Source organism: Mizuhopecten yessoensis, unplaced genomic scaffold (assembly GCF_002113885.1).
Source record: "Mizuhopecten yessoensis strain PY_sf001 unplaced genomic scaffold, ASM211388v2 scaffold11015, whole genome shotgun sequence".
Classification (NCBI taxonomy): domain Eukaryota; kingdom Metazoa; phylum Mollusca; class Bivalvia; order Pectinida; family Pectinidae; genus Mizuhopecten; species Mizuhopecten yessoensis.
The window spans coordinates 709,686-724,587 of NW_018408836.1; the positions used below are offsets into that span (position 1 = coordinate 709,686).

The following is a 14,902-nucleotide window of genomic DNA, read 5'->3' on the forward strand; positions in this document are numbered from 1 at the left end:
ATCCGCCTTTTTGATAGCTTCATACTGATGATATAGGTAGATACAATCCTGGACCACGAACCCACCTTGGTTGAATATACAACAATACAATTAATCCATAGCAATATAGGTTAATATAGGTCTGGACCAAGAGTCTATCTGGTTATAATATACAACAATAAAATGAATACAGAGCGATATATGTAGATACACGTACAGGCCTCTACTACGAATCCAACTGGTTATCATATAGTATAATAAACTTACAGAGCGATATAGATAGATACAGTCATGGACCAAGAATCCACCTGGTTACAATATACATGTATAACAATCAAACTAATACAGAGTGATATATGTATATACAGGCCTTGATTACGAACCATCTGTTTATAATATACAATAGTAAAACTGTTATAGAGCGATATCGGCTGATACAGTCTTGGACCTTGGATAAATCTTTTTATTTTATAAGTGGATGTTGATATATATCCTCTTATCCTATTTGTCAAGTCCGTACGTATCGTTCCATATCATCAGAAAAGCATATATGAAATAAGGTATATTTTTAAATACTTAGAAAATAAAAAGAAAGAGATACGATTTTAGTATCTAAATGATCTTCATTAATTTATGATCTTTTAGTTACAAAGCAATATATCATATTATTAAATAGTGTTCATTTTGTACATAGTTTTGTAATGCATTCTTTTGTTATTTTTTTGGTGATAAATTTGCTAAATAACAAACATCAGCATTATTAGTCGACCTTTTTAGCTTTACATCGTTTGAATGTTTTCAATTACAATACCTAACTGTTGGGGTATAATATGAAAAAATAGTACGAAGTGTATAACCTTTCACGTAACAGAACATGTGTTCCTTAAACAGTAAGTTTATGTCTCCCCGACCATTCTCAAACATCTGACATTATGATGTCGTCGTTATATACGACAATACATAATACACAGGCAGCTACTGCAAATTTCTCTTAAGTGTATGGATTAATGCATTTATTTATGTATATGTTAATACTATTGATTGTATAAATGATATATCAGTGTCATATAAGGCGCTTTAGAGTTGCTTATTCTAGCTAAATAGGGTGCTATATCAAATGTTGTATATTTATTTATCTTTTTACTTACAAAGTTCGTTGCAATGAGCATGTATTCCTGATTACTGAATATAATAGGGATAGAAAATAAACCCTCATCAGTTTAATATGCAAGAGGGGAAAAGGTAATTACCAAACGTAACCGGATCAAGAGTCCCAGTCTTAACACCTTGGACAAATGGCGTGGACAGAGCTTGTTGTCTTTCACTCTCTGTTGCAGCCCAAAGATAATCAAAATTGCTTCCTTACAACAAGGAGGGAAAGGTTCAAGTACAGCCAGTTATATGTGAAACAGGGTTTCTACATTCAAACGCATAAAAAATAGTAATCAATAACAACAAACGTATTATGAGTTTTTTTAACATGGATCTTATTTTCTCGTTAAATTGCTGTTCTATATAAAAATAAACATGCAAATTGAAATGTCTTTGCTTCACTTACTTGTTCGGTTGAGTTCATCTTGATCAATTCAAACGTCTTGCAACTTAAAAAAACGTATTAATATATTTTTATTAGTTTGATTATATTTTACATGTATTAATATCACGTTATTTGAAAGTTGACATGCTTAAGAAAACTTTGAATGATATCAAATGTAAATATGTACGTAATAACCATGAATCTTAAAAGCAAGTATCAATATATTCCAACGTAATACGACAACTGTTACTTTTCTCGAACCCAAAATATATTCTTAAGCTTTTAAAGGCAATTCTTACCACAGCGAAACTTGATATTTACCCCAACGTTTTGTGTCTTCTTTTCCCTGATTCCAGAAAAGCAGCGATTTGATTCTTAGCAAAAATTAAACGAGTTTAATAGATAATATTTTAAAAAATATCAACAATTATCCTAAAAGTTAATCTGAATGTCTAAATGTCGTGTAATTTTTCATTTTCTAAAAGTCGGCACGATTGCTTAGCTAGGTTTTTGCATACATGTATGTCTAAACTTTCCCAGATTCATTTTATCATTCGATATATAAAATAAATACTTTTAGACAGAGAGTTTGTAAATTATACATTTTTCTAAATAACAGCATTTCTAAAATTGTTATGATGTACCTCTAATTGAAATTAAAGTACATCGAAATCTATTTGTTCCTTATGAACAGCAGATGAGAGTCAAACAAACATTATTAAAAAGACAATAGAAAATCAATAAAAATGTATTATAACATAAACAAATAAGGCACAAATCTTAACACCAAGGCGATAAAAAAGATGAAGGCAAGACACACACATAAGACTGCACCTATAAAATTTGGTAATTGAAACTGAGTTTCTCTGCACCATACAACTGTTTCGTCCTTTTAGGACTCATCGGTGATGCTAGGGGGAAAATCACCAAAATAAGTGAAAACCAAAATTGGCTAACTTCATGTTGAAACTTGTGCAAAAAAAAATAATAAAATGAATTCAGTTAATAATGATAAATGTGTGTATATTACGATAAAAAGATAATTGTACGGCAACAAAATGCAATTAAATTAACAACATTCGGGTGACGCAGTATGTCAAAATTGAATTATACTACAACACAAAACGTTTTTATGTCCTTCTATAGCTCATCGGTGATGTTTTGGGCCAACCTAGATGAAATCCATATTGGTCTTAACTACTTTTAGAATAGAAGGGGGTCACAACACACTTCAATTGAACGAATTTCAAAAGTTTCATTTGTATAGGATTATAGGTTAATTTCTATTGAAGTTGTTATTATGTGTAAGGAGTAAATATTTAGAACCGTGCCACTGCTAAAAAAATATGATTGTGGCTTCAACGTTACGGCAAACCCCAAATACTCAGAAATCCACCGGCAGAGTCTACCACCTGAATCTTGAAAAATGAAAAACGAGTTCCACTGCACCATACAGCTAGTTCGTCCTTCTAGGACATATCGGTAAATTCAATATGTTACAAGTGCGAGTGAAATATGAGAAATGTTCGAGTTTCATATGTTATTGTGCGAGTTTAATATATATATTATAGTACAAGTTCACTATGTTATTTTGCGAGGTCCATATGTTTTCTGTGCGGGTTCAAAATGACGATATGTGAGTTTGATACATTAAAGAGCGAGTTCAATATTTTTGTTAATATGTTATTTCAATATGTTAAAGGTGCAAGTATAATACAATGTAGAGAGAGTTCAGATATCATTCTTAAGTCCGAGTTCAACAGTTGTTACATGTAATTTAGAGTTCAACACGTTGATAAGGTCAATAACTTAATGGGTGAATCCACAATGTAAATGTGTGAGGTAAATATGTTTCTACCACAATACGCTGTGTTATTCCACTCTCAGATCATTTCATAAACACGCAGACTGTTGGATAAATATGAGTTATATACCACACGTGGTATATGACCTTCAGGAGCTTTGATTGGTCGAGAAAATGAACTTTGACCGGGACGACTTTCCACGCGCTTTTGCCACATGCTGTTTTGTTTAATTCGTCTGCTGTCAACATCCGACAAATGTTGGTGACTTTGTGTGGTAATGCGGAAAAGGGGGTTATTAAGGCAATATTAAAAGAAGATGATACTTAAAGATGCGATCGCTAGTGTCTGGCAAAATTGCTACAGACGCTCGATATCGTTTCGACGTCACACCGTCGCGTGTCCAGGTCGTGAAACCAAAACAAGATCTTTCACAAAGTCGGGAAATATTTCGTTCTCCCAACATCACGTTATCGCTATTTGGACGGTCTGAATATATGGTTGAACTTTCACTATAAAGGTCTTCATCACTTGGCGGGAGGCAAACTTCGTACGATATGCTTACGCGCATATAGTCCGTGGTTAATTTATATAAATTAATGCAATACTGCTACTCTCAATATTTAAAGTCGTTCATCTATTATATATTTTCATAAAGTTATTGCCGAAACATTAATTTTGACAATTATTAAATTTGTAAAAAAAAGAGTCATTTTTGAATATTAATGGGTGACTTTATATATGGGTCATATCACCACGCCAGCCTTGTCAACAAACACATGTGTGTATGTTATTTCCGACTGATCATGAGATTGTGGTAGAAACAGATCACACGACTCGTGGTTGTTGAGTATGGTATATATTTCCCTCTCGTTAGTTAATTTTCAAAAGTTACAGAAAGACACTCGCTAAAGCTTGTGTCTTTTGTAACTTTTGAAAATTAACTAACTCCAGCGAAATAAATACCATATTCAACAACCACTCGTTGGGTAACCTCTATTTATGAGAGATTCCATTTTGTAATTATGCGAGTTCAACAGAGTACATGTATGATATTTTGGATTTCAAATGGTAAAGTGCGAGGTAAATATGTTGATGTGGGAAGATGCCAGTTGAAAATGTTGATGTGCGTGGTAAATGCATTAATTTTGAGATTCCAATATGGTAATGTGCGAGTGCAATATGTTAGTGTGTGAGGTCAATATGTCCATGGAGCGAGGGTAAACAGTCATGAAGAAAGATGCTGATTTACCTACGAGATTGTCAAGCAGTATTTCATGTAAATTGTGTCATTGTGTTAAGATTATGAATCAATTCTTCAAAAAATTGTAGAGAGAGCGGCCCACATTTATTTTTGAGGAATAAACGTTTATTTGAAAAAAATAACACCTTTAAAATTTGGTAATTTATATACCGTATACAAAATGCATGGATTCCATTGCACCATACAGCTATTTCGTCCTTCTACGACACATCGAGGATGCTGGGGGTTATAACGGTTAAAATCCTAACTGTCCTAAACTACTGGTGAAATAGTAGAGGAGGCGCCTTATACCTGTCTTAAACTACTGGTGAAATAGTAGAGGAGGCGCGTTATTCCTGTCCTAAACTACTGGTGAAAAAGTAGAGGGGGCGCGTTATACTTGTCCTAAACTACTGGTGAAATAGTAGAGGGGGCGCGTTATACCTGTCCTAAACTACTGGTGAAATAGTAGAGGAGGCGCCTTATACCTGTCCTAAACTACTAGTGAAATAGTAGAGGAGGCGCGTTATACCTGTCCTAAACTACTGGTGAAATAGTAGAGGAGGCGCGTTATACCTGTCCTAAACTACTGGTGACTTAGTAGAGGAGGCGCGTTATACCTGTCCTAAACTATTGGTGAAATAGTAGAGGAGGCGCGTTATACCTGTCCTAAACTACTGGTGAAATAGTAGAGGAGGCGCGTTATACCTCTTATATATAGGAATTTCAAACGCAAAATTAAGCAGCCTAGTTTAATTTTAAATTAATGGTGAGAAATATGTGTATATTATGAACCGTGCCACTGTTCATGAGAATTGTGGTCATCAATTGTGGCAAACTTCAGGGAACTAAAAAACAAACCAGCAAGATCTACGTGAAATAGAGGAGTAGGGTTTAATTTCTAATAAATAATGAGTATCCGTTGTGAACCATGCCATGACTAAAAAAATACAGTTTTTGCTATCAATAAACATTGAAAAATAAGTTGTGATTTCCATGTTCGCTTATCTAATAAACTTATCCTTACACAATAATAATATACGAACATACGACAATTATATAATTACACTTAAACGACATACTCTGTTAAATAGATGACATACAAATCAAAAATCAATTCATAAAAATGTTGTACATGGACCTGTTAATATTTATTTTTTTTATTTTTTTATTTTTATAATTTGACTGCAAAGAAAACTAATATGGTTTCAAAAGGTGCAAGTTTATGAAGAATATGGACACATTTAATGGGCCCTATTATGATCTCATTTTGAAATATGCTATTTTTAGTGTGATAGCAGGTTTCTTTTCCATATCGCATCAAATGGATTCACATTCAAAGCTTTCACGTAAACTTGATACAATGATGTCATAATGAAGTCAATGATGTCATAGGTTTATTATCCTGATGATGACCTTACAATTAATTCTCCTGTTTGTATAAAAAGATGAACTTAAGCAATGATTTACACAACGAAATTACACGAACACGCTCACTGCTGTTATGTGAAGAAATGTTTCATTTGTTTTTTATGTCATATTAACAGCTATGGTTATTTAAGGACGTGGCAGGGTTTAGTTGCGGAGTACATTAGGGGTACCCGATAAAAACCAACGATCTGCGGCCAGTACCTGGCGACTGCCCCACGTAGTCCTCGAATCCACAACCCAGTCATATGTAGGACTACTGATCGAAGAATTTCAGGCGTCTAAGAAACTCGGTCATCGTGGTCCCGGTTTGCTAAAACAATATTATAGACAATATTGAATGGATTAGGCTTTATTGGGTATGTATTGGGAAGCAGTCATTATTTGATATTTATTTAACACCAGTGGTTATGCAGACTCAGTATATATATCGGCCATTGTTGAACAGAAAGTATCATAAGATCGAAATTAAATAACACGAAACTGCCTGCGCATCATCAAAATGTACAACTGGAAATAAAGTCATTCTTCCGTATTCTTGCTATGACTCTGAGACCGGGCAGAGACGTATATACAAAACGTATTTGGAGTTTGTGCCTGTTGAAAAGGAGAACGATATATTGATGGGTTAGCTAAGGCGTCTAACTATGATGTCTGGTAAACGGATTTAGACAGGAATCATGAGGTAAATGATGCTTAACTTGCTTGCTAGAAAATATTTGGTATAGCCGAGGGAGTTATATGAATTTGGTTCACAGTGGGTGATGACACCTATGGAATGGAAACAAGTTTCTAACTGGGCACGTTTCCATCCCTCGGACAAAAACAGCCAACGCGTTAAAAGGTTATTTTTGAGCTGCGATTAACCTGTGATATGGTCAAATAAACGCTTCGCTTCAAATGTTTAAAATGTGATTTTTTTGTTTAAATTGACTATTTTCTTCTCAACAGTACATGTCTCTGTGTTTTTTCTTCACATTATGTGTGCATACCGTTACATTGTACTTTATCAACCATAAATTATATATCATACATTGTACCTCAGTTCCGTCTGCTATTATACAAATGTAACATAAAGGTAAATGCAATTACCTAATATTTATATATAAATCATGCATAATTCTTGTTTGGTTTTACCGATAAAAATCATACTACAACCCCTTAATGGGATTTTCATCAGACTTTAAACTTGTTTGTTAGAAATTAATTCTCTAGACATTTTGTTTCTATTACACTTACGTAAATACCGTTCAGACACCTTCTTGTAACTGTCTCATATAAGAAATCAACACTTCTTTCAGTTTCACATTACATTTATTGTCTTCGTTATTCTTTTCGTTGTTGTACTGTACCCGTGTGTTATTTCATAGAATGTCTTTTGACAAATATTCGATGATTCTACAAGGAATATCCAAAATATTTAATTTTCTAGGAACCTTAACAGAAGGAAAATATTTCCTGCCATAAAGACAAATGAAAAAATCAAGGCAGATGATTAAAAAACAGTGGTACATAGACGTGGTAATATCTATTATAAAGTTATATTTTTGTAATATTTTGACTGCAATGCCAAATTAATGGCTTCAAAAGATACAGGTTAAGGATGTACTCCTCTGAGAAATAAAAACATTTCTTGTATTAAACTATTTTAGAAAAAAAGGAGAATATGATAATTTAAATTTACAAAGAAAATCGTATGTCCGTGTTCTCTTTTTTTTGTGATCGGTCAAACATACCAATTCAACATAATGTGTGACTTTTGGTGAATTTATCGTTTTGACCGTATGAAGACAAAATTCATACAATGCCTTTAAAGTGTGCCATCAGCAATTAATGAATGTTTGCATAATTGCTGAAAACTGTTTCCTTTTCGTAATTAAGGAAGTGCAATTTCTTGAACCTATATTGATATCTCAGAAATCCAATTTATGTTACCCCTACCTCCATTTTTGAAGTGCAAAAATACTTATTTTTTCACCTTTTCTTGCAGATTTAATGATTGATATAAACAGTTCTGGTATTAAACTTTAAATAGCATTCAACAGATCGAACGAAAATGGATTTATCTTCCTAAAACAGTAAAAATAATAAAAATGTGTGGGTGTGGGTGTGTGTGTGTGTGTGGGTGTGTGTGTGGGTGTGGGTGAGGGGGGGGAGGGGAGTTAGGTCTGTGTGCTTATTTTTTGGCTATGTAATTATTTGTTTATTTTTTCACCTTTTTCCAGATGAAATAAAAATAGCGCTTTAGTTGACATCAATCAGTAGTGAAATACCCAAATTTTCTACTTTGTTGTATAATATTTTCATAATATTAAACATTTTACTCTTGCATAGAAAATTTAAACTTGTTATGGTTAAAAATGATGATACAATGACACTTTTAGTGAAAGATAACGTCAAAAAAGATGGAATTTTGTAGTGCGAGAAATACCGTATACATTTTTGAGATATTCAAAATGGTTGCCAAATTATTCATTTTTTTAAACCTGTAAGTTCTACAAACAATGGGCATCTAGCGGTTGATACCATTTTTCAGATGCATGCTTGTAAGATTTTGTAATATTGTATTTATAAACCCGCTATACTAGATCAAAACGAGATTAGAACGTGACTGAAACCTCAGAAGGGTACATCCGTAATGAAGAATATGGACACATTTTATGGTCCCCATTATAATATCATTTTGGAAGATGCTTTTTCTAAGTATGATGCAAGGGTTCTTTTCAATCCCATATCAATTGAATAAAATTCAAAACAGTCACGCAAACTGGAAATAATGGTGTCACATTGAAGTCTATGATGTCATAGCTTATTTCCTTGGGCCGTATTCATGAAACAGTTATTTTGCTCAAACTCAAGGTCTGTGGTCAAGCCCAACTTCTTGTTCGGGTGGTTAATTAATAAAGAGAATATGTAATTTTTCAGGATTTTGGGAAGAATTTGGGAGAGTCTTCGGCAAACATTCTATTTTAAATGTTAACACTTGACTATCTGACCGTGTCCAATGATATGAACACAAAATCCATGCTTGAACTTGAGAATGGTTTCATGTTTATGGGTCCTAATGATGACATTGCAACTGATTCACCTGTTTGTGTAAAATGGTGAATTTAATCATGATATTACACAAGGTACAAATCACAAAGAAATAACACGAACAAGATCACTGCTGTTATGTGACAAAAAGGTTTGGTTTGTGTATGTTTACGTCATATAGATATTAATTGTTATTTTAGGGACAAGGCAGGGTTTAGAGTTGGAGGACATCCGGGGTACCCGACAAAGACCACCGATCCTGTTTATATTTTAAAATACTCTTGCTTGGGGTCCGACATGAACATTTATAAATAATTCTTTGTCTGTTCTAAGCTCATATTTTCTGGTATTTATTTAGAATTAATTTTGGTTCGCTGCTTCAGATCTTGTCCTAATGGTGGGGATTTTCTAGAGATTGTGTTGAGAAGGTCCAAAATGTTATAACGCTTGGCGTAAAAAGACCCCAAACAAAATAACTTATCGAGGTCGGCCAAATGGAACCAACGCTTGGCATTAAAAGAATAACCAAAAAATAGTATACGATAAAAGCAGAAAGTTTAATAAATAAGCATAGAAAAATTATATAAATAAAAGTCCACTGAAATATAAATTCATCGGGAATAAGTATATTTAATCATAAAAACTATTTATATATGTGATAGAGTAAATATTGACAAATCACTTTGTCTCTACAACCACGTAAACAGTGGACACTTGTGAAAGGACACAGCGTACAGTTAAATCATCAGAAAGTCTGTAGTGGTGGTCGTAACGAGATAATCAGGGAAGCAGTTCCACGGATTCTTTTTGATATCACTACTTTCCGGCTGAATTGAAGAATTTATATTCATGACCCATGCCTTCTTTGAAAATGGCAAGAGCTTTGACGCGATCTAATTTATCCTTTTGTTCGTCTATGAATTGTACTATACTCTTCAGAGTACTTCCTCCGACAAAGTTGTTTGTCACCCATTGATCGTATGCACCGTGCTTTGTCTGCAACGGGATAATGAAATAAAAATAAAAACGCGAGCATATGATTAATCTCGATATCCAAAGAGACCCGTAATTGTGTATTCTACAAACCACAATGTATTTAACTATATTGGAAATATGATACTTTGTATTGTAATATATATACTTCAGTACTGTTTATAAAGTACATACAATGTTGAAAAACCGGTGAATCCTCTTGCAACTTAAGTACCGAGAACCATATCATTTCTTAGATACTGAAAATATGTTGAAATTGCATGACTTAGAATCATATTGTTACTTAAGCTTAATGGAGCATATTGTTACTTAAGGACTATGGACCATATTGTTACTTAAGGACTGAGAATATGGTTGATACTCACAGAAGGAAATCATGTTGTTGTTTAAGGACTATGGGCCATATTGTTACTTAAGGACTGAGTATCTCGTTGTAACGGAAGGACTACGGACCATATTGTTACTAACATACTGAAATCCTGTTGTTACTTTAAAACTATAGACTCTGTTGTTATATCATCTTTTTATGTTACTTCCTAAACGTATTTTGATATCGTTATTGATCTAACAGGAATACGACAAAATGGAATAGCATCTACAAAATGATCACATTACTCAAATATAAGGTTTTATCTATTGATTAAGTTTTTATTTGCCAAATTATCGATACCATAATCTTATATGAATAACTGATCGGTACAATACAAGATAAATATAAGTATTCATTATGCTTGTATCCATGCGACAAGCTATACGGCTCTATATTTAAGTCTGCAGTTGAATACGTTTTGTAACATGGAATTCGGGCAATGCTTTAGTGTGTAGTTATCGTTTGAGGTTCAGTTGATGTTGTATATACATAATGTAATATATCAAAGTATATTAATGATATCTTGTGATAAACATTGTTACAACGAATAGCTCATATAAATTTCATAATAAATACATGTAAGAACACTTTCCCACTACTATTGAAATGCATTACTGTATTCTAAAAATGTTCACTGCCGTTAAATTTTCGCTATTTCGCCCTCTGCAAGAACGAAAGATTTATCATGACAGCTAACATAAGTACAAAAGCTACCCGAAATAGTAATTCCATGTGAAAGGCGAAATGTACACCGTGCGAAAATTGATTTTTACCAGTGTAGAGCAAATACTGTATCTCACTGGGCGATATTTTCCTCATATATACAGTATCATCTTAAGTGCATAGGTACACGTAATCGTCATACATACCCCTATTTGGGTTCCCAGCCAGGACCACAGCTTCAGACATGGGGCTATTGACACAAGGAAGTAGATTGTTTCCGGTTCATCGGCTTCTTTGTCTACAAAGTCTACATACGTCTGACCAGCCTTGCCTAGCTTGATACCAGAAGGATCATCGATATGCCATAATTTGAATGCACCTTTGTAATACCTGCAATTTTACAACATGGACGTTAGGATGAGACAATGGATCTATAACTATAGTGCTATACTGTTATAACATATTTGTTGTAGTTGTCCTGTGTTAACACTTGTTTATACAAGAATGCACATCAGGAGATTAACACTGTTTCCCTGACAACCACTCAATGTGTCCCGACTCGTTGGATAAATCCAGTAGGAGTAAACAATTTTTGCTACCGACTAGTGGGTTACACTTTGGAAGTAATATCATTCATCAACCTGTTAATTATGACGTCATGTAAAAATGTTTTGCGCCGTCAATTTAAATCATGACGTCATTTTCACTGGAAACAGAAATAATGCAATTCAAAGTAAACCTAATTTTTGTTGAGACTTGATATGAATATAAATGAAGAAAAAACTCCCAAAAGTACTGATAATTAGCTATCATGTGCATCTAACTCTCATTAATTACTTATCAAATTGCCAAAGTTACTCGGTTAAGGCGTCGTGTCTTAACACAATTTGAACTCGAGTTAGATAAACATGATAACCAACCATCACGTGTTGGGAGATCACTGTTTCTATAAGTGTATTCATGATGAAAATAAATCTTCAAAACATGTTGTTATATAGAAATTTTCATCTTAAAATATTACAACTTCTACAGATTGGCGTTAGGTATCGCTAATGAGATGATACAACAGTACATTCCATAAATAGAAAAAAACATCATAATTACCCCTCGTATTTGACGATCAGTTTTATGAGAAAAGTCTTCAGTACCCCTGGCTTTGCTGATTTTTCTGCCTGTATGATAGCTTTATACTGTCGATATAGGTAGATACAGTCCTGGACCACGAACCCACCTTTGTTAAATATACAACAATAAAATTAATACAGAGCGATATATGTAGATACAGGCCTGTCCTACAAATCCACCTGGTTATGATTTAGTATAATAAACCTACAGAGCGATATAGATAGATACAGGCATGGACCATGACCCCACCTGGTTACAATATACAGTCGAACCTCGTTATCTCGAAGTCGACGGAATCGCCGGAAAATTTCGAGTTATCCGAGTATACGGGTTATGCGGGTTCATATATTTGGTATGAAACTTTTATGAACATCGTTGTTTTGACAGTTCGCACACTGTACATTCTTAAGCTTTATCATGAAATATTTTTACCGATTTCATGCTAGTCTTCTCACGAAAGATGTTCATAAGCACGGAATGGCGAGATGCAGTAGTTTTGCTTTGTGTTTGTATCAAAGAATAAATAAGTGAAAAAATGAACTTCGAACACTTCTAAGTAGACGATGTTTTAAAGTTGGATTCATGCTGTTGAAACCAATAGCTTACTTGAAGGCATCCGATTTTTTCGAGTTTTCAGGATTCGAATTTTCAGAGATTTATTTACTCAGATAAAGAACAGATTTGGTCGGGACCGGAGAAATACTTCAAGATAAACGGGGTCTTCGAGTTATAAGAGTTCGAAATAACGAGGTACATCTGTACAACAATAAAACTAATCCAGAGCGATATAGGTATATACAGGCATTGATTACGAATCCATCTGTTTATTATATACAATAGTAAAACTGTTATAGAGCGATAAACAGATGGGTTCGTAATCAATGCCTGCATATAGATTAGATAAGATCTTAGTATCTAAATGATCTTCATCAATTTATGATCTTTTAGTTACAAAGCAATATATCGTATTATTAAATAGTATTAATTTTGTACATAGTTTTGTAATGCATTATTTTATTTTTTTCATGGTGATAAATTTGCTTCATAACAGCATCAAAATTATTGGTCGAATAGTTTAGCTTAATATCGGTTGAATGTTTTCAATTCCAATATTTAATTGTTGAGGTATAATATGATAAAAATAGTATGAAGTGTATAAACTTTTACGTAACAGAACATGTGTTTCTTAAACATGATGATTATGTCCTATCGGTCATTATCAAACCTCTGACATTATCCTGTCGTTGTTATATACCACAATACATAATACATAAAACATCCCCAGCACAAACGTTGAGTTACACATATAGGAGGTATATGACTAGAAGTAAGCGACTGATAATGCAGCTACTGCAAATTCCTCTTACCTGTATAAATTAATGTATTATTTTAGGTATATTTTAATATTATTGATTGTATAAACGATATATCAGTGTACTATAAAGCGCTGTAGGGTTGCTCAATCTTGCTAGATAGGGTGCTATATCAAATGTTGCATATTTATTTACCAAGTTCGTTTGCAATGAGCATGTATTCCTGATTGATGAATACAATAGAGATAAAAAAAAAAGACAAAAAACTCATCAATTTAATATGCAAGAGGGAAAATGTAATTACCAAACGTAACCGGATCAAGAGTTCCATCCTTAACACCTTGGACAAATGGCGTTGACAGAGCTTGTTTTCTTTCACTCTCTGTTTCAGCCCAAAGATAATCAAAATTGCTTCCCTACAACAAAGAGATAGATAAAAGTTCAAATACTACCTGTTATATGTGAAACAGGATTTCTTCATTTAAAGAATAAAACTGGTAATCGATAACAGCAAACCTGCTGTGAATTATTTTAATATGGATATTATTTTTCGATAAATTGCTGTTCTATATAAAAATAAATACCAATTGAAATGCCTTTGTTTCACTTACTTTGCCGGTTGATGTCATCTTGATCAATTCTTACGTCTTACAACCTAAAAAAACATATTTATATTAATTTATTGGTTTGATTATATAATACATGTATGAATATCATATTAATCGAAAATGTAAAACAATATTCGAGAATTTTATTATACGTTTATGAACAATATTACACAACCAATTGTCTATAGTTCGTCCAGTGACAAGCGTCTTTGTTTGGTTAAAAGTTGACTCGGTGAAGAAAATTTTGAAAGTACATCAAATGTAAGTATGTACATAATAAACATGAACCGCAAAAGTAATAATAAAACTATTCCAACGTAATATGACAAGTATGAATTTTCTCGAACCAAACATATGTTTTTAAGTTTTTAAAGGCAACACTTACCACAGCCAAACTTGATATTTACCCCAACGTTTTGTATCTTCGTTTTCTTGATTCCAGAAAAACAGCGATTTGATACTTAGCAAAAATTCAACGAGTTTTATAGTAAATGTTTTAGAAAATATAAACAATTATTACTAACGTTAATCTGAGTGTCTAAATTCCCTGTAATTTTTATTTTCTAAAAGACGGAACGATTGTTTAGCTAGGTTTTTGCATATGTCTAAACTTTCTCAGAGTCTTTTTGTCATTCCAGATATCAAATCGATAGTTTTAGACAGATAGTTTCATATATATTTTTCTAAGCAATTACATTTCTAAGATTGTTATGATGTACCTCTAATTGAAATTAAGGTGCATCGGAACGTATATGTTCCTCATGAACAGCAGATGAGAGTCAAAAAACATTATTAAAAAGTACAA

General features: G+C 33.1%; 1 protein-coding gene across 2 annotated transcripts; it reads right to left on the bottom strand.

The window, feature by feature from the left end:
* Nucleotides 1-9,563: 9,563 nt before the first annotated feature.
* Nucleotides 9,564-14,537, bottom strand: LOC110464620. Of its 2 annotated transcripts, none has more exons than XM_021519938.1 (6): nucleotides 14,483-14,537; nucleotides 14,101-14,143; nucleotides 13,794-13,905; nucleotides 12,156-12,282; nucleotides 11,258-11,441; nucleotides 9,564-10,021 (listed from the first exon to the last, which is right to left on the bottom strand). In XM_021519938.1, exons 2-6 carry the CDS (start codon nucleotides 14,116-14,118, stop codon nucleotides 9,842-9,844), a joined length of 621 nt encoding a protein of 206 aa, XP_021375613.1. In that variant the 5' UTR covers nucleotides 14,119-14,143; nucleotides 14,483-14,537; the 3' UTR covers nucleotides 9,564-9,841. The 2 variants fall into 2 exon arrangements, with proteins under 2 accessions (XP_021375613.1, XP_021375614.1); XM_021519939.1 differs by having other exon boundaries at nucleotides 14,505-14,524.
* Between the last annotated feature and the right edge of the window lie 365 nt (nucleotides 14,538-14,902).

Coding starts and splice junctions, on each gene's coding strand:
- LOC110464620 (XM_021519938.1), bottom strand. Junction 11,442..12,155: donor CTGATCGTCAAATACGAGGG/GTAATTATGATG, acceptor GTAAAATTGCAG/GTATTACAAAGGTGCATTCA. Junction 10,022..11,257: donor GGCTGGGAACCCAAATAGGG/GTATGTATGACG, acceptor ATCCCGTTGCAG/ACAAAGCACGGTGCATACGA.